The sequence below is a fragment of the Onthophagus taurus genome, chromosome 8 (assembly GCF_036711975.1).
Source record: "Onthophagus taurus isolate NC chromosome 8, IU_Otau_3.0, whole genome shotgun sequence".
Classification (NCBI taxonomy): Eukaryota; Metazoa; Arthropoda; class Insecta; order Coleoptera; family Scarabaeidae; genus Onthophagus; species Onthophagus taurus.
Genome location: NC_091973.1, coordinates 706,895 through 725,746, shown reverse-complemented (window position 1 = coordinate 725,746; position 18,852 = coordinate 706,895). Strand labels below are relative to the sequence as shown.

At 39.9% G+C, this 18,852-nt stretch overlaps 1 protein-coding gene across 1 annotated transcript in view; it reads right to left on the bottom strand.

The window, feature by feature from the left end:
• LOC111414227 (lachesin-like) overlaps positions 1-18,462 on the bottom strand; it is a 30,008-nt gene extending 11,546 nt beyond the window's left edge. Inside the window, exons 1-2 of the mRNA XM_071198512.1 lie at positions 18,257-18,462; positions 4,377-4,524 (exon numbers count right to left, since the gene is read on the bottom strand). Of these exons, the coding sequence (XP_071054613.1) occupies positions 4,377-4,503 (127 nt within the window). The 5' untranslated portion in view covers positions 4,504-4,524; positions 18,257-18,462. The remainder of the gene's footprint in view (positions 1-4,376; positions 4,525-18,256) is intronic.
• Positions 18,463-18,852: the final 390 nt, after the last annotated feature.

Here is an 18,852-nt window from a genome sequence, read left to right as displayed (position 1 = left end):
CACTGTTCTGTAATTACAGAGTTTAGTTTTTTATTGCGTTCATGACTACCGTAGATGTAAATTATAAATTTAAACGGTTGACATTGGTGCTTACGGCGAAAAATGTAATAATGGAATATTTGAAAAATCAAGTAGGGAAAAAATAAGAGAAGAGATTCGATATTCCACCACCAAAATGTTTTCTAAGCCGCATTTTCAGTTTAAAGACGAAGCTCTTAGTAATTAACTAGAGTGGCCTACACTCAACTTTTCCCGATCATTATATAACGGTTATAACTAACGCGTACAGTTAATTAATTATCGTACCCGACGTCATCATTGCAAGTATGCAACCAATATCACAACATTGGTATTGTAATACGCGATTTGCGTATTTGGTTCCATACACTATACTTTGAATATGAAAATTAATGAATGTAATAAAAATTAAATGAAATCTAAATATAAAAATAGTGAGATATATGGGGAAGAGTCGTAACGGTCATTTATTTATATAAATTAGAGGTTGTTTTGATGTTACGTAATAATGTGGGGTTATTTAGATTATGATAGTTAAGGTGTCGAGGAGATATGACACGAGGTTAAGCTAAAGAAAGGGTGGAATTGTGGTAGTTAAATGAGAAAGAAAAATAAATAGACGTGATTTTTGTAGGAGCGAGAGCATTTGCGACCTGTTTTGGCGTAATTGCATTGCGGTTTAATGCGTCCTTTTAATAGTTAAACTTAATCATATGCAGGAACGTGTGATATTCGGTAAAATTCGTTAGTGCTGTGTTCGTAGGTTGGCGCGTGTTGGAGCGGGACGGGTCGGGGGTGGTACGCGGAAAGGGGTTGGCGGTGTTTAACGTGGAACAATTTGAGATCGCGCGGATGCAGTTAACTCAAAAACACTGTGTACGTAAGCCAGGCTCGAGTCTGGCATCCGGTAGTTGAAATTTAATGGTCCGAAACAATGACATAGTCTTCGTTTATTAAGAACCGTTACGCCAGTTGTTCGACGGGGATACTGAATAGCTACGAATGTCTTAATCCGCTAGTAAATTGAGTCTCGGTTAAGTTGGGCCAGCGATTCAAATGATAGCAGAGAACCCTCTCTCCGTCGACCTCTATCTTTCTCTGAAATCCCCCGTCCCTTGGTCGACCTACAACTCGCCGGGAACACACGTCTACACAGAGTCAATCTAAGAGGGCACTGGTCCATAAATGCCAGATAGAAACATGAAACGCGTTTTCAGTAATATCCAACCTTCGCCACGTCTAATACGTCCAGAAATATATTACCATCATCAATTCTTTACAGCTCTTGAATCCAATTCCTTCAAAATTATATTCGTCCCAACAATGGTTTTCCAATTCCTACATCAACTTTTCTTTAAATTTTTCATACATTTTGCGTTTTTTTAAGTTATTTGCTTTGTTTTTTTTTGAATAATAATGAGCGGTTCGGTGTGTTGTCATCTGTCAAATTAACAGAAAACCCTTTCTCTTTCAAATACAAATTGGTTTTTATCGATTTCCCGGGTGTAATTCCTTTGTTCTCCGCCACGTGGTCATAGGATCAACTGTAATGGCGGGAAAGTTAAGACTTTATTAAGCAAAAAATTAAAGAAAACAAATGGGGTTGTAAAAAATTGTTGGAGTGAAAAAGGGTTGAGTTCGAACTTCAGAAAATCCGTTTCACGAACGCGTTTAGTGCAATATTAAATTCCTAAAATATCAGCGTATCGATATTGCGCTAACACCCCTTCGGCATTGCTTTAAATAACCTCCTAACTATTTAGTGTCACCGTTGCAAGAATGTTCGTAGCGGGACCGGTGCATGCGGGGCCGTCGAGACCTCCCGTTTGGTCCCCCCTTTTCCAGGGTGGGCTCATCCCGGATACCCTATAATTCAGTGTCACCCTAGCGGAATCAACAAATTAGTATTGCAGCTACTCCGACATCACTAATCCTGGATTAAGTAAGGTTTTAACGCAGCCCCGCAACTGTACCAGGCAATCGTTTCAGCCCCGAAACTCTTCTCTCTATATAACTTTATACGCCGGCGAAATTGCAAAAAGTACATTTACCAACTATGCTCTCAGTCTTCCATTACGTATTCATTCAAACAAACGGTACTTGGAACGGATTTTCTCTTCGAATACGACACAACCGCCGAAGAAGAAGAAGGTTTAAAGCCAAAACTTTCTTCAATCTTAACTCTTCATTAGAAAAAATAATAAAATAATTGTTTCGGCGATGATAGTAAGGAAACGTGTTTGGTTGCGAGGATAATGCGGATCGTTCTTGAACAATAGTCCACTAAAATTAGTGTATCATGCACTGGAACTTCCTATTGCTTACCCGGCTATAAACCAAGAGCATTGTAGCATAATTTCCGATCAGATATTGTCCATCGTTCGACGTTTAATCCATTGAAGCCGTTGGCGAGAGGTTGGGGCAAATTGTGGCGAAAAGAGCACAACGGCGGATCGAAAAACTGTAATAATCTGTGTTTATCTTCGGCGTTAAATATTCATTGTGAACTCAAAGTTCATATTAGTTTATGAGATTTGTTCGAGGCACTTGACGACACGGGCGGGTCGCGGAAGCGAGATAGTTGATGGCGCGTTGTCGGCGAGCTCTGTGGGGTTTTTGGCGTGGGTTTTCGAGCGTAGAAAGTTTGCAAATCCTGTCTAGACATCGAACGAAGTACTGAGGTACGAACTACTCGAAGCGAATTCCTAATTTCTAATCGAACACTCTTTTAATTTTATGTGGTGGTTACAATTACCAGTTCTTGATTTCCACAAAAGTAACAACCCCTAAGTAAAGAGGCTTAACGTTGGTCGGAGGCGTGACGTTCAGGACCGGGCCGGTCCACTTATCCGCATCGCGAAATTTGCATGACCCCGTGAATGTTGGGCCTGGCTGAATAGCAATGGATTAATCGAGTGGTGAGCGAACTGCTATCAGGCCTGTGCATGCATCCCCATGATGCTTTTAATATTAGCATTGTATCTGTTAGTCCGCACGTTCGTTCCCAGAAAGGCAGAATCAAATTTCGTTTCCATTTTGATTTTTTGAAATAAATCAAGAATCATTCGTAAAAGTATTCGATAAGAAATCAGACAAAGGAGTTTCCGCGCAACCAAAAACAAGATAGTAAAAAGCGGTTGGTCCATCTGGTTCACTTTGATACAATGTTGGGCGCAACAGAAGTTCGAGCGAAGGAACGCGGATATAGATGGCGAGGAGGAAAATTGAAAGGTTCTTTCTCTTTGCAAAAAATGTCCAAACCATAATAAACCCCGGAGTTATTTTTCCACGTAACGTGCCATGGAAGTGGAGGAGGGGGAAAGCGGATTCGATCTGGGGCCGTGCGGACCGTAATCGGCGGGTCTGAAACCGCAGCCTGGTTGAGCCCGTGACATTTAATCTTACAAAAATAAATTACGGGACAAAAATTATTACCCCAAAATGCCTAGATGTACGTGAAATGGGGGTTAAACACCCCTTCTTTGAGTGCATTGGCGCGGAAAAAGTAACTAGCGGCCCGAAAATATGATCCGGGGATTTAGTAAGTCCCAAGAATTATTTATACTTACTAAAAAGGCACTTTTATTATGTTGCGGAGATTTTAACGTTAATTAAGTTTTATGGCGGACCGATAACTTCACCAAGTTTTCGCTTGAAATTCGAAAGTTTTGAGCCCTCGTCCGCCCGTAGATCGATTCCCCACGTATAATCTACGCACAGGCAAGGAAATTAAGATAAGTTTCGTTACGTGACACTGCAGACAATGGACATTGTGATCGTGTCACATTTGGAGACGCGGGGCCATCCACCGCTAGTGGAGGAAACGTTGCTGGTAAAAGATAAGCTTCCCAAATTAACTTCCTTTAATTTTCAGTGTTTAGAAAATCATCCTACGTGCAGGCTCGACGACTCTCCCATTTCCCTTTAGCTCCCAACGGTTAATCCACTTTAAAAACACCTTGTGAAACTCTCACCGCAACACAAAAACATCATCCCTTCAAAGACTTTCGTCATTAATCGCTTAATTAATTTAATGATCTCTATTGCCGGCTTTAAATTCTTTAATTTTAATAATTTTTTTATCGATCAAATATTCGTGAATCCCGTTTTTGCAAAGATTAATACGCATACCGTCGTCTGAAGAACGAGGCCATAGGAGGTCGTCGAGTGTGTAACATCTGTTCGGATTTTCTAGCGTATTAACCGGGCTATCGATTCCTTTTTTACCGTCCGAAAACTAAAATCGGGAGCCCGAGAAGCGAGAATGTGTGTAAAAGACAGGACGCGTGGTGAAAAAACGAACGGCGATATAGACGGCCACGACCTCCAGGCCTTGTCTTTCGTTGGTCTTTTTTTACCTGATGTCAGAGTGACGCCGAGGAACGTGCAGAAAAGCGCCAAACCGTTGGGATTCATCGTATTGGCACCGGGTTCGCGACAGCGTTTATTTAATATTTGCAGCCGTTGCCTTGTCCACTGACGCATGGAATCCCACCATTTCGGTAACTAAAACAAAAGATTAACAGGATTAGTGCATCGGGGCTGTTATCATAAAGTAAAGTTTCTTGTAAAGATACGTCAGGGTGGATCCATAGAATTAGTCTGAGGGAATGGAAGGAAGCGAGAGCTTTACCACCAGCGCCGGTAGCGTTGGTATTCAATCCAATAACAAACGGTCCGCATTCGCATTCATATTGCGTGAATTATTTTGATTGTGCTCGACGACAAAGTTTGCTCTCTGTGTAGGGAATTTATCTGACAGGGTAAGGCGCTTCGTCATGCCGAGCCGTGGTATTGGTCCCGCCCCCAACACCTGCGACAAGGAGTTGAACCACTTATACCAGGGGGGTCGCGAACGATTGAAAAGGGCCACTTTATTATTGCACCTAAGCACCCTACGGGCCCCGCGTTTTCCCGGCTATTAATAAAATCAAAGCCTAACAGCGGAGAATGAAAACGTCGAAATAAAAACCGGCGCCCCCTTAAGTCGAAATCCCATTTCATTGCGGACTTTGGACGTCGTAATAAAACCGGTAATCGATATTTGAGTACCGTTTTACGTACTTTGTTCCATTCGCGAACAAGAGCGGGGGGTAAATCGAAACCGGGTTCGGGTGGTTGGTTGGCTGACGCGATTTCTGAAAATTTACACTGTATAGCGGTGACCATAAAACTTGCCCGTCACCCTCTTTGAACAGGTATTTAAATAGTTCCGCGTTACAACCGGAATACCCATAAATTCCCTTGTTTACCCTTATGCCAACTTTACTCCGTTTCAAAAATTTCAAATCACATTTCTCTATGTGCTTTAAATGAACCCCCATAAACACACCAGGGAATTAGGACTCCAGCTAATAACGTTGTATATATAGACTCAATACAAGTTAAAGAATAGACTTGAACGTCCATCAGGTTCCTGTTAGGAACTCATTGCCGCTCATTATCGACGAAATTCAATTTCCACCCATTTGAGCGAAGCAGGAAACAATCTCCCGAACATTAAATTATTCTCTGAGGTGGAAGTTTAGTTTAACTGACCTGTTAGGAGCATTAGCAAACAGAGTTGTCAAACAATTACAGATTGTTTTAGTTTTAGTTAAACGTCAATACAGTCGAGGCGGTACGGAAATTATTCAAAATATTCCCTCCCTTAACGCAAACTACTTTGGGGCATTGCTGCGCGACCGGATATCTTGAATAATTGCGACGCCCCTTCGTCTAACACGTATGAACAGGACAAGTGATAAAGGAATACCTTCCCACGAGATGCTTCGTCAGGACTTCTCTTTGATCCCAACTATGTTAAATTCTAATCATAATATGCTACATCCAATAAAATGGGCAAGATGCAGGTGCCGGAATACAGGTGTTTCGGTTCGTTCGGGGTTGGGGGATACCTAAATCCGGACCGACCCCGTCTCCGGCAAAATAGATGCATCACGGGGTTAATCTCGTAATAAAAAATGAACCAGGCCACCGCGGAGGGTTGTTTTAACGTTAAAAGACCCTTTTAATTTTCCTCAAAACGGCAAGCGCGTTGTGGTGTTTGTCAAAAAAACAACAACATTTTATATGTTTCTAATTCATAATTAAACAATTAATGTATAGCTCGAAATTGCTTTTTGTACTATGTTGTAGGCCTATAATTGAAAATATTCTTGTCCAAATTAATTGTTTTGTATCATAGTTGTGTATCTCATCCTTGGTATGTTCAAGATATTAGCCAGTCAAAGTCTTCAAGATATAAATTTGGTTTGAAATATACAGGGTGATTCATTAGCTCTATGACAAACTTTGGCAGATGAAAGGTGATGCGATTCTAAGGAAAAAATGTTATATGAATATGGGTCCGATTCATTTTGGTTAAAGAGTTACACAGTTTAATAGGCAAATGAAAATGTAACATAAAAAATAAGTTTAAAAATTACAAAAATTGTTCGAAATGTGCGCCTTCAGCTTGAATGCACGCCTCACATCGACGAAGTAAAGATTCTATCACACGACGTATGATATTTGGATCATTCCGTATGCTATTAGCTGCATCTTGAATTCTGTCCAGTAGTTGCTGACGGGTAGTAATTTCTACATGGTACACAAGCTGCTTCATGTGTCCCCAGAAATAATAATCCAGCGGATTTAGATATGGGGATCGTGGTCTGGACCTCCATTGCCAATCCATTTGTTTGGAAAATGTTCATGTAACCAAGCGATGACTTCTCTTCCTCGATGTGGTGGTGCACCATCGTGCTGATACCACATATTTTGAACGATGTTAAGTACGTCGTCGATAAAATCGAAAAGGTTATGTCCCAAGAAATTTCTGTACATATTTGCATTTAAGCGTTCATTTATCACCCATACAGGTAGCAAAGAATTGTTAAAAATGCCACCCCAAACGTTTACACTAAACCGTTGCTGAAATCTTCCTGGTCTAATTGCATGTGGATTTTGCAAGGACCACACATGTTCGTTATGATAATTATTTATGCCGTCCCTAGTGAAACACGCTTCATCAGACCACAGAACTTGGGAAATTAAGTTATTATTTTGAGCATGTTGCTGAATAATCCAGTGGCAAAATGCTAAGCGTTGCTCAGTATCTCCAGGATGTAATGCTTGAACATTTTGGCGATTCAATACACGCCATACAAAACTTTGGGATATTTGTAACATGCTCGCTATACGCCGAGTACTAATTGAAGGGTCGTCAAGTACTAAATCAATAACACGTTCTTCATTTTGTACATTCACATCATGGGGACGAACGGAATGTAGTGGAGCGGGGTTACCTGTTTCTCTCAGTCTGCGAAATGATGCACTAAACACTGTATGGACAGGTTGATGTCTATTTGGAAACCTACGAAGGTATTCTCGGTAACATTTTTTCCTTAGAATCGCATCACCTTTCATCTGCCAAAGTTTGTCATAGAGCTAATGAATCACCCTGTATATTGATAAGATTCTTGAAGATGAGATTATATCTCGAAATTGTGGATGAATTTACCAACTTGGTATTATTAAAGATGAATAATAATAATTTTTCGAGTAGTAGTCACAAATGGAAGTTTGGAGATGATTTTCGATCTGGTTTGAAATTTAGGTTATAAACCATTGTACCTGTATTCAAACGGTATTGTCCATGTATTGTTGTGGACGCATTGCCGCGTTCAGGCTATGATTGAAAGGGGATTACGTAGTGCTTGGATTTTACCGGCGCATTTTGATTTTGGGAAATAACTCGGCCGAGCGGAAAAAGCGCATTCGGAGGGATGCGAATTCAAACTTTCGGACAATTATGCGTATAATTTAGGACGGAGAGGTAGTTTTTGCGACGACGCGCCGTTTAAACTGTTTCGCATATTTTGCGCGATTCAGAGCGAAACTTTTTCCAGGGACCTAAAGCCGCGCTACCAGGAAAGTTTGTTCAGCGCGGGGCGGCCGACTTAAACCAAGAGTGCACGATCGCCGCGCGCTTATCTATACGTCCAGAGTGTACATATCGGTTAAATGGCAATTTGCCCAGTTAAATTAATCGTACACGTTTGTACGTTTGTTTGTACACAGGGCGTAGACCACGGTATCGCGTGGGACCAAGCTTCAGCTCCGCGCTAACCACAAGCAGTCTACCTTCTGCTGACTAAGACGTATTAGCGTTCCTTTATTGGATTTGTAGCCCACACTTTCCATTCATAAAGTATCTTACCCTTGGCACCCAATCAATTAAGCTTCCCCGGTGGTGGAAGCTCTCTCGTCAACACGCGCGTCTGTCGCTAGCACATCTCCTATCCAACCAAACATAGATTCCCTTCACCCAAATTACACTGAATATACATTTATATCCATTTATAATACAGTGCGCCTCCGACGCGCGCGAATATCTATGCATCGACTCCGCGCCGTAGATGTTCTCGACGTCGACTATTCCTACACACGGATTGTCTCCATTGCTCCGTTCTAATTAACTGTAAACTCAATTAACTTTCCACGTTTGCCCACTGCAAATCCTACGGTAGAGGGTTTGATCTACCGAATACGACATCCTCGAGGAAAACAATCCTCAAATTATTATTTCCCTCATGGCTGATTGAATTTGATCATTTTTAAACGTTCGTAGTTTTTTATTAAAAAGAATGTTAATTGAAAGATTACGACGTTTCTTTACTTACGTAGTAAGGAAACTAAGAGAAGGAAAATGAGGAAATAGGACCAAAGGATTTGTGTTAGAAATGAAATTGGGATATTGGGGGGAAAAATCGATCGGGATCCTGTAAATGGCAGTCTTGGAAATAATTCGAGATCAATATAGAAGGGTAACGGGAACGAGCGTAGAAAAACAGACCGTCAGCGAGCAAACGAGCAAATGATGTGGTCAGTAAAGGGCCAGTCGATATATTGGCAGCGTTTTATACAGCGGTTAGTTGGGAAGACCGTCGGAGCGGAGTTGGAAAGCAAATAGCCGAGAATATTAGAGCGAAAAGAGGAGGTCGGAGGCTGCAGGAAGCAATTGCGAGAATCATTAATTTAAAAGCTACATATTGGGGTGTTTTTGTGGTGTAATGCTGACTGTTGTCTGGAGATGGCACCGTGATAGAACACGCTACGGCGAGAATTGATGAGTCGAGCCGCCCGCGGACGTCAAATGGAGCCGGAGCATCGGGCAATGGAGCACCAAAAGTCCCGCTGAGCCGTAGAGCTCTACATGTGCCGTCCATAGCTCTGTGACCTGTCACTGCCGAACTGCAATTTACTGCCCCTTTTTATGATCTTATGTTGGGCCGTCATTTAAATATTCGGCCCTTCTTCTCCACTGTATTATTTACTGTCGGATCGATATACCGTTATCGTAACTATTCACCCTTGGCCGTCTCCAATTCCAAGCCCCTTCGCCTGCCACGCTCTCTCCGTAATCCCCCAGCCGCCCCACGCGCTGCCGTCCGGCACGGACCGATTGATAATATCGCTCCTTTCATCAAGCTTTATTACCCAAAACTTTATTGTAGCGTGTTCCTCGCTGTTTACCCGAGCGGATTCCCGATGGAAATTGGGATAAGTGAAAAATTGATGATTTTAAAAGGCGAGTGTAGAGCGCCTTTTCCGCTCCGTACGAAAATCGGAAGGAGAAAGAAATGGAGTCTTCGGCTTAAAAGGGAAGCCAAATCCTGAGACACGCGGTGTCTTTGATCGGACCCATTTCAGGGGGAAAGCGCTCCTATTCCTATGCGACAATATCGGGAGTGACGCCATCAATGTGAGGATAACTCCTAAGCCGGCGCTGCCCCCTCCACGTCTTTGAGGCCGCGTGACTCCGCGATACTCGAACTTAGAAGTTAATGCTGATTTATTGAAACTGCATGTCGGGATTGAGCGTCATCCCTTCACATCGGGAGGTCAGGTCACGGCGCCGTCATGAGCAGTGATTTGATGGACGATTACCCTACACCAATAATACCATCCAACTGCCAGTATCTAAATAGAGCTTCATTTTAAAAGAATATTCGCGGTTAATTATGGTATTGTTCGCTTTGTGGTTGGCGGCGCATCTCATAATCCGCGACGTAATCCGTACAAAAGCGCCAATGGACACGACCGAAGGCATTTCGAGGCCAATTCCGATCGAACGGAGCGGAAATGAAAAAAAGTGTGCCGCTTTTAGGAGAGATGTAGACGGATTTAGGCGATTAGTTTCTCATCGGGCAAGCGGGAACGGTAAACGCCGGGAACGCCAACCGGGGGGTTTTTGAAGTGTCCAGCAGGTTCGGGTGCGGGTAGTGCCGGTTCTGGACATGAATATGCATGCACCGGCCGTACGCACACACACAAACGCCGGTGATGTATCACCTACAAGCTCCCGTCACTTCCTGACCACTATCATCAATTACCGGTCTAGATGAACATGTAACTTCGGCAACATGCATGAAAGGCCTCCATAAACAGGGCCGTCAAACGCATTCGATAGCGCGATGTTAAATTCCCCCAGTCGGCATGGCAGATGGAAGGGTGCCATCCGGTCGCGCCAAGACATATTTGCTAATTGATGACCATTTCTCCTCACCCTGCACATCAATCAAATCGGTGCTTGTGACGCTTAACGCACCGACCTTTTCTCCACAAAGAAAACCCTACGTTTCTACGTTTCGAACAAAAAATGCGTCATCGTCAACGTAAGTCCATCTTTATCGACCTAATTTAATTTATTAAATTATTTTCATTTTCAATCGAAAACGTAAAAGTTAATATTAGCGATAATGTAATAGATGTGATAGGGATTCGTGAATTGGGATGCTCGTATTGTATTAACTATTTGATTAAGCTATGGTTTATTAATTCGAGGTTTCAATGGGGTTTAAAACAAATTTCGGTGGCATGCGCTGTGTTTTGAATTACGGAACTCAAAAATGAATGGCAGAATTTCGATGGCTTCATTCCCGAAAATATGATATTCTGCAAATTTCATACAAAGAGGTTAATACCGTAGTTAAGCTGCATATTCGAACGGCTTTAGAGTGATTGTCGGTGAAAACTTTTTTTATGTCTCTAAATTGGATACTTATACAACAAAATCTGGAAAATGTAATTATTTTATGTCCGGAATTAAAATAAACTATTCGACAAGCGATTTCATCGTTTCAATACAAGGGATGGCGTTGCCGGCAAAGCCGGGTTGTGACAGACGTTACAAGTTTAATTTGCCGTGAAAAAATGGTCACTTTTTTAAAAATTAATTTTCGCTTGCGATAAAAACAGGTTTTCACAAAATTCCCCGCCGATATCGACAAAAAAAATTGAGCACGTACCCCTTTTTTCATCCCCATCCTTATCAAAACAAATGAAAAATTGCCACCCGTCAAGGGTGTAAGGGCATTAGGAAACAACGTACAAATTGAGCGATCATAATAAATAATATTCTCTAAAAAACAATACTTTTTCACACTATTATCATAATAAAAACAATCTCGCGTGAAGCTTGATTAATCTCAGAGGCTTGCACAACAGAATGTTACCCCTGATTTTTACCATCCCCCCAAGCGATTATCCCCCCTACGAGTCTTAGAAAAAAATCGGTTTTAAACCGCTCTAATTAATTTCCATTGCGAAGACTGGAACGCGCCCGTTCTGCATTGTTTCCCTTGTTTTCTATTGCGCGGGAGTGTTGACTTTAAGCTCACTAATGAAGGGCGAGCTTTTAGAAGAAACGAAAGGGTTCATTGTGCGATTGTCACAATTAACACGGAATAAGCTTCGGGCACGTGGTCTTCTCGAAGTGCTCCGTACAATGGACGCTTTTAAAACCGTCTCCTCCTTCATTAGTCCTAAAAGGGATTTATAATTGCGGCCTGTTTTCTCCAAGAACACACTTTTGTCGATCGACCATTCTCGGCACAACTTTTTAACACACCAAATGCGATAACTTTATTCAATTTATTGCTAATTAAATCTTAAAGAACGCCATTTCAATTTATTAATTAATTAATTATAATTTATTAAATTTTTTTATTAAAATATAGAGTCTGAAATGAATCTGAAACCTATAATCTATGTAGTATGATTCTGCCTTTCGTTGTAAAGTTTAGACAATGCGATAATAAACTTTTTGTTGCAATTCAGAGTGTACCAGTGCGATTTTTCAAATTTGGAACAGTTTTGCCAATGTAATTCTAGACATCTTTTTGCAGTTTACCGTTTAGCCGGTGTGATTTCAAACTTTTTCTTCAAATTTGGAACTTGTTCAATGTAATTGTTAACATTTTCTTGGAGTTTACAGTTTTGCCAAAGTCATTTCAGATATTTTCTTGCAGTTTAGACTTTGGCCAATGTGATTACAGACTGTTTCTTCTAATTTTGAAGTTTAATGTGTGTGATTATTGACATGTTTTTGTAATTCAAAGTTGTTCCAGTGTAATATCAGATCATTTAGAATAAGAAAAGTGTGATTCCAGAGTTTTCTCTGTATTTAGAGTTTGGGTAATATAATTATTGATATTTTCTTGTAATATAAAGTTGTTCCAATACAAATTCACAAATTTTCTTGCAGTTTAGAGTTCTGCCGAGGTAATTGCCTATATTTGAACCCTATATTTTCCCTGATGATTGACGATCCCTAACCATAGTAGTAAGTTGGACTTTGGCCAATGTGATTACAGACTGTTTCTTCTAATTTTGAAGTTTAACGTGTGTGATTATTGACATTTTTTTGTAATTTAAAGTTGTTCCAGTGTAATATCAGATCATTTAGAATAAGAAAAGTGTGATTTCAGAGTTTTCTGTGTATTTAGAGTTTGGGTAATATAATTATTGATATTTTCTTGTAATATAAAGTTGTTCCAATACAAATTCACAAATTTTCTTGCAGTTTAGAGTTCTGCCGAGGTAATTGCCTATATTTGAACCCTATATTTTCCCTGATGATTGACGATCCCTAACCATAGTAGTAAGTTGGACTTTGGCCAATGTGATTACAGACTGTTTCTTCTAATTTTGAAGTTTAACGTGTGTGATTATTGACATGTTTTTGTAATTTAAAGTTGTTCCAGTGTAATATCAGATCATTTAGAATAAGAAAAGTGTGATTCCAGAGTTTTCTGTGTATTTAGTGTTTGGGTAATATAATTATTGATATTTTCTTGTAATATAAAGTTGTTCCAATACAAATTCACAAATTTCCTTGCATTTTAGAGTTCTGCCGAGGTAATTGCCTATATTTGAACCCTATATTTTCCCTGATGATTGACGATCCCTAACCATAGTAGTAAGTTGGACTTTGGCCAATGTGATTACAGACTGTTTCTTCTAATTTTGAAGTTTAACGTGTGTGATTATTGACATTTTTTTGTAATTTAAAGTTGTTCCAGTGTAATATCAGATCATTTAGAATAAGAAAAGTGTGATTCCAGAGTTTTCTCTGTGTTTAGAGTTTGGGTAATATAATTATTGATATTTTCTTGTAGTATAAAGTTGTTCCAATACAAATTCACAAATTTCCTTGCATTTTAGAGTTCTGCCGAGGTAATTGCCTATATTTGAACCCTATATTTTCCCTGATGATTGACGATCCCTAACCATAGTAGTAAGTTGGACTTTGGCCAATGTGATTACAGACTGTTTCTTCTAATTTTGAAGTTTAACGTGTGTGATTATTGACATGTTTTTGTAATTTAAAGTTGTTCCAGTGTAATATCAGATCATTTAGAATAAGAAAAGTGTGATTCCAGAGTTTTCTGTGTATTTAGTGTTTGGGTAATATAATTATTGATATTTTCTTGTAATATAAAGTTGTTCCAATACAAATTCACAAATTTCCTTGCATTTTAGAGTTCTGCCGAGGTAATTGCCTATATTTGAACCCTATATTTTCCCTGATGATTGACGATCCCTAACCATAGTAGTAAGTTGGACTTTGGCCAATGTGATTACAGACTGTTTCTTCTAATTTTGAAGTTTCACGTGTGTGATTATTGACATGTTTTTGTAATTTAAAGTTGTTCCAGTGTAATATCAGATCATTTAGAATAAGAAAAGTGTGATTTCAGAGTTTTCTCTGTATTTAGAGTTTGGGTAATATAATTATTGATATTTTCTTGTAATATAAAGTTGTTCCAATACAAATTCACAAATTTCCTTGCATTTTAGAGTTCTGCCGAGGTAATTGCCTATATTTGAACCCTATATTTTCCCTGATGATTGACGATCCCTAACCACAGTAGTAACTTAGTTATCGCAACATCTGGATTCCATGACTTCGCAAACATTCCTTTAACCCCTTTTTATAACCTATCCCCTAAAACATTCCATAGATTTTTACCCCAAACTTAATGATATTTGATAGTGTTAATATATTTATTAATAAAAAGTTATACCGTCCTCAAATAGTTTAGTTTAGTATAATTAAAGATACAAATGTAACGTGTTTATCCTGTAGAATAATTTGTGGAAACATTTGGGTAAAAACGTGAGAATTTAATTAAATGAGGTAAAAGGAAGGAAAATAAATGTAGCTATAATCAAATGCTATTCGAGTAATTTTATTCATGTAACGGGTGCGGGAAGGCGACCGCGAGGGCGAAAAAGTTGTGCCGCTTTTTGTTTGATTTTATATTACGCCGGAAACGGGAGCGTCGGACAATTTCGCATAGTTTCATGCATTTTTCTACATCGCGACCGAATGCAATTCTTCCATAGTTCGTCCGGTAATTATATTTCGAGTGGTTTCCTCGGGAGCGTAATTTTCAGCGCGTGCGAAATTTTGCTTACAACGTCGAAGTACGATTCTGCCCTAGTTTTGTTGGTTGGAATGGTTTGGATAACATAAGTGTGTTTGTAATGGAGATATTAAAAATATTAAATTCCTTCCATATTAATTACCCTATTTTGTACCAATTCCGCGTTAATTCCGTGGGGTTAATAAATTAGTAATCGATATTACATAACGACGGGAATCTAAACCCAGAATCCGGTTTTGTAGTTCCTTCATAATTTGCATTATAAAATTCTTGCCACTCAGTAACGTGGTCGCAAAACTATGAAGTAAAAAGTTTTAATTGTTCAACAAGTCTTAAAATGAACAGCATTTTTGGGCTTCTTTGTTCCCCAAACGCAAAACACTTCGCGGGGCGCGTTTCCCGAAGGCCTTTTTGGGCTCCGTCTGCCATATCGTAAATATTTCCGGGAGTTTTCTTGCCTCCTCGGGAATGTTTTGGGATACTTCCGGAAGGCGGTCCATGTGGAACGAGAGTCGACGAATTAAGTTGCGATTCGCCCGGAATTAAAACATTTTAGCGCAGGAATTAAAATGAGGAACGAGGCCGAGATAAGGCCGAAGGCGAACAACAAAAAAAGGAAATACGGCCGCGTAGGGAAAACGTAGGAAAGCGTAAAATCGTAAGGTTTTGTAAATTGAAAGGAGACCGGCCTTTTTATCCGTGGGGACAAAAAGCCGGCACGATAATAGGGGGACGGCGCCTTTATTGGGACGCGATTTCGCCCGCAAAACGCCGCTCGCGTTCTAACGAAACTAAACGGCCGTAAGAGAAGTAAGTAATTGAAAAATTAAAACGGATATCAGAATAATGAATAAAGTTAAGTGGAACGACGGGCGAGTTTTATCCGCTGCAGCCTCCGCTCGGGCTTTGTGGAATTTAAAGAAATTATAAGTGGGATGGGGGGGATTTTACACGGTACATCGGGTCTACAGCGGAACTCCTCTATCCACCCCGTCTCCATCGTTCGCTCTCGCTCAATCCGTGGCTCAGGTGTTATTCAGAACTGACGCCAGTCAATGAAATGACACGCCTGGAGAACAGTGATTGATTACTTCTATTTAAACAAAATCCTTTCTGAAAATCCAATCAAACATCATTATTATGTCAATCTTACAACATTCTCCCTGCTGACGTTGCGACGCATCCTCTCCCCTAAATTCAACTAAATTAACACGCTAAACCCAAGACAAGTCTCACTTTATTATCTCTTTTTTTCAAAATAAAAAAAAATTTTTGTACAAATAGTAAGTAAATTAAAGGTGTTAACGTTGTTTAGTAGATCGTAGAAAAATAAATCTGACTGAACATCAACGGTAGAGTGTCGGTAAAACATGGTTTCGAATCTGGTTATTGCTATAATTTATGAATGGGTAATAAAAGTGCGCTTTTGCAGGCAGTTGTGCCCTATCGGACCGAAGGGCGGCTTTCGCATTTTAATGTAGCTAGTTCTAGAGAGACGGCCCTTATTGCCAAGCAAAAACAACCCCGGTCCGGGCTGAGTAACGACATTTTAAACTTCAATACTCAGGGCAAGACCCGGAGTCGTATTCTTGCGTATCAACCCCTGGCACTTGTTAAGTGCGCCCTGTAGCGTCGGAATTTATTACCCCTAAATCATCGAATTATTATCCCGGCAGAACCCTAATTGTAAAAGAACCATTTTTCCAACTTTCTAATCCAGTACTTGGTTAATTTCGATCCAAATTGAAATTCACTCACTTATTTTTTTAACCTTGGCTTTATTTTTTGACCTTGTTTACAGGTTCAAATAAACATTTTGTGCAAGATATAAACGTGATAATAAAATTCATGAGCAAAATAAAGCGGCGGATTATTATTTAATAAAGTCTGGTGCAAAGTAGAGTCGCCGGATGTTTTGCCGAACAACGAGGTTCGTTAAATTGAAAAGAATGTAAGTTTCTACCGTGTGAAATTTATGAGCGAATGAGAGTACAAAAGATGAATATAAACCCAATCTCTTCTATAATTTCAAAATTACCCAATTATTTTAATTCACGCGAAAAGGTAATTCAATCTTCATTTGAAGGAATTAAAAATTGTGGAGGCTACCAACTTATTTGTCTGGACATTTCTACCTTGCATCGTAGACGTAATAAATTTGTAGATGAGCACTTGTATCTGAGAGCTTGTGTGCTATACAATGAAGTCAGCCAACTTATTGGGAGCAGGAGGTATTGTGCCTCAAGGATTCTGTTTTATATTGTGCAGCCTGCCAACTTGTTGGCAACATGAGCTGTTAAATCTGGAAATCTCTATCTTGCATTGATCTCTATCAGCTTGAGCTATTGTATCTGAGAGCGTCTGTTTTACATCGAGGAGACTGCTGATATATCTGGAAATTTCTACCTTGCATCGTAGAAGTCTGCCAACAATAACTATGTATCTCAGAGCTCCTATTCTATATTATGAAGGAGTTGTTATATCTGAGAAGTTCCCAACTTGTTGGTAGGATGAAGGCGTTTCTATTAACCAAGATATACATATTTCTATACATATATATATGGAATGCATTTGAAATTTATGGCTAACTTTACACCCGTATATTTGTATAATATGGAATGTAAAATATTAAATTTGTCGAGTGGCATAAAGAAAAGCAAAAACAATTTTACTGTACACTAATTATTTTAAATAAACCACATCAAAAGCTAGGCTATTATAAAGCTTTTTAGTATTTGGAAATGTATAAAAAAAAATAAATAGATAAAGTAAAAAAAAAATAGATTGAACTGGTGAAGATAAGAATAACGTATTCTAAAATGCGTTTTATTTTTACAACGGATTTTTATTGTTTAAAATTGAACAATTTATGGGGTGAAATGATTAAATTTTGTTTGAAAAGTCTTTGAGCGGATTCGTTATTTAATAAAGGAGCGTGCAAGTTAATCTGTCGGTTTTTGCTGAATAACAAAGTTGATTAAATCGAGTGGGCGTAAAATTGCAAAATGAACGTTACATTTTACATGAATGGGTTTAAGAGTTTTTAATTTGCCGGTGAAATTTCCGTCGGAAATCGTGTTGCGCACTAAGTCGCGGTACGAATTGAACGTTTAAAACACATCCGGGCGCGATTGTTTTCAGCTTTTGAAATTCGCTTCGAGAATCGATAAGTTTCATAATTCTGAACTGGCAGAACAAATAATAGTTTTCGAATTGGCGTCGGCGAGAACGGGTTGACAGTTCTGGCGAAACACGTAAGTAAACTTTTTTTGGACCAAAACACAGACTAGGCCCCCGGGTCTCTGGACGTGACGTTCGCATTGTTCGCATTTTGTAATTAAAAGCGAAGCATTAATCATCGACTGTGATGGAAGGCAAATTCGGTAGAATCGTGGTAGATATAAAACTTTTTTTAATTTTATTTTCCGCGCGTGTTCTATGTTTACGGTTTATTACACGCTAAACCAAATATTAATTTAAAGGAAAAAATAAATAAATTAAAAAATGATTTATTTACTTACATTTTTTTTTAAATAGATTAACAGAATTCGTTTTAGGTGAAGTTCGCGGAAAATTGGAAGCGCGAAAACTAAACGTTGCCGAACACTGAGAGGAACACTGGACGAATGTCGCTCGAAACTGGAGTTCTGCCGCGTGGTTCGGTAACAGGCGTGCGCCTTCTGACCCGCTCGACCCTGCTGTTCCTGTTGCTTCTTCTAGTTGGGATACGCCGTAGCGTCGCGACCACTCTCTCAAATTTATATCCGCCGCCCGTCTTAATCCATATCGGAGGAGATCGGAATGAAAGGAGAGCGACCCTAGCACGCCGCGGTCGCGATTAAACGGCCCCCAAAACTTCAACCCGTTTTGGCCCTCTGTCTTCGGCCCGCCCGATCAAACAAGAATCGCGGCCACCGTTGCGGCCCTGAGGTTGATATTGCGGTATCAAGTTAAACATCCCCTGGTGAAGCAAGATAAAGCCTCCCTCATGCTACCGCCGCCCTAGGGCGCTACTCCGAACTAAACTGAAAACTATTCCCGATGTGGCCAACCATGACGTATCCTCCGAATCCGGCCCCAAACTAAGATCCGCGATCGGCAAATATTAAGAAACCCA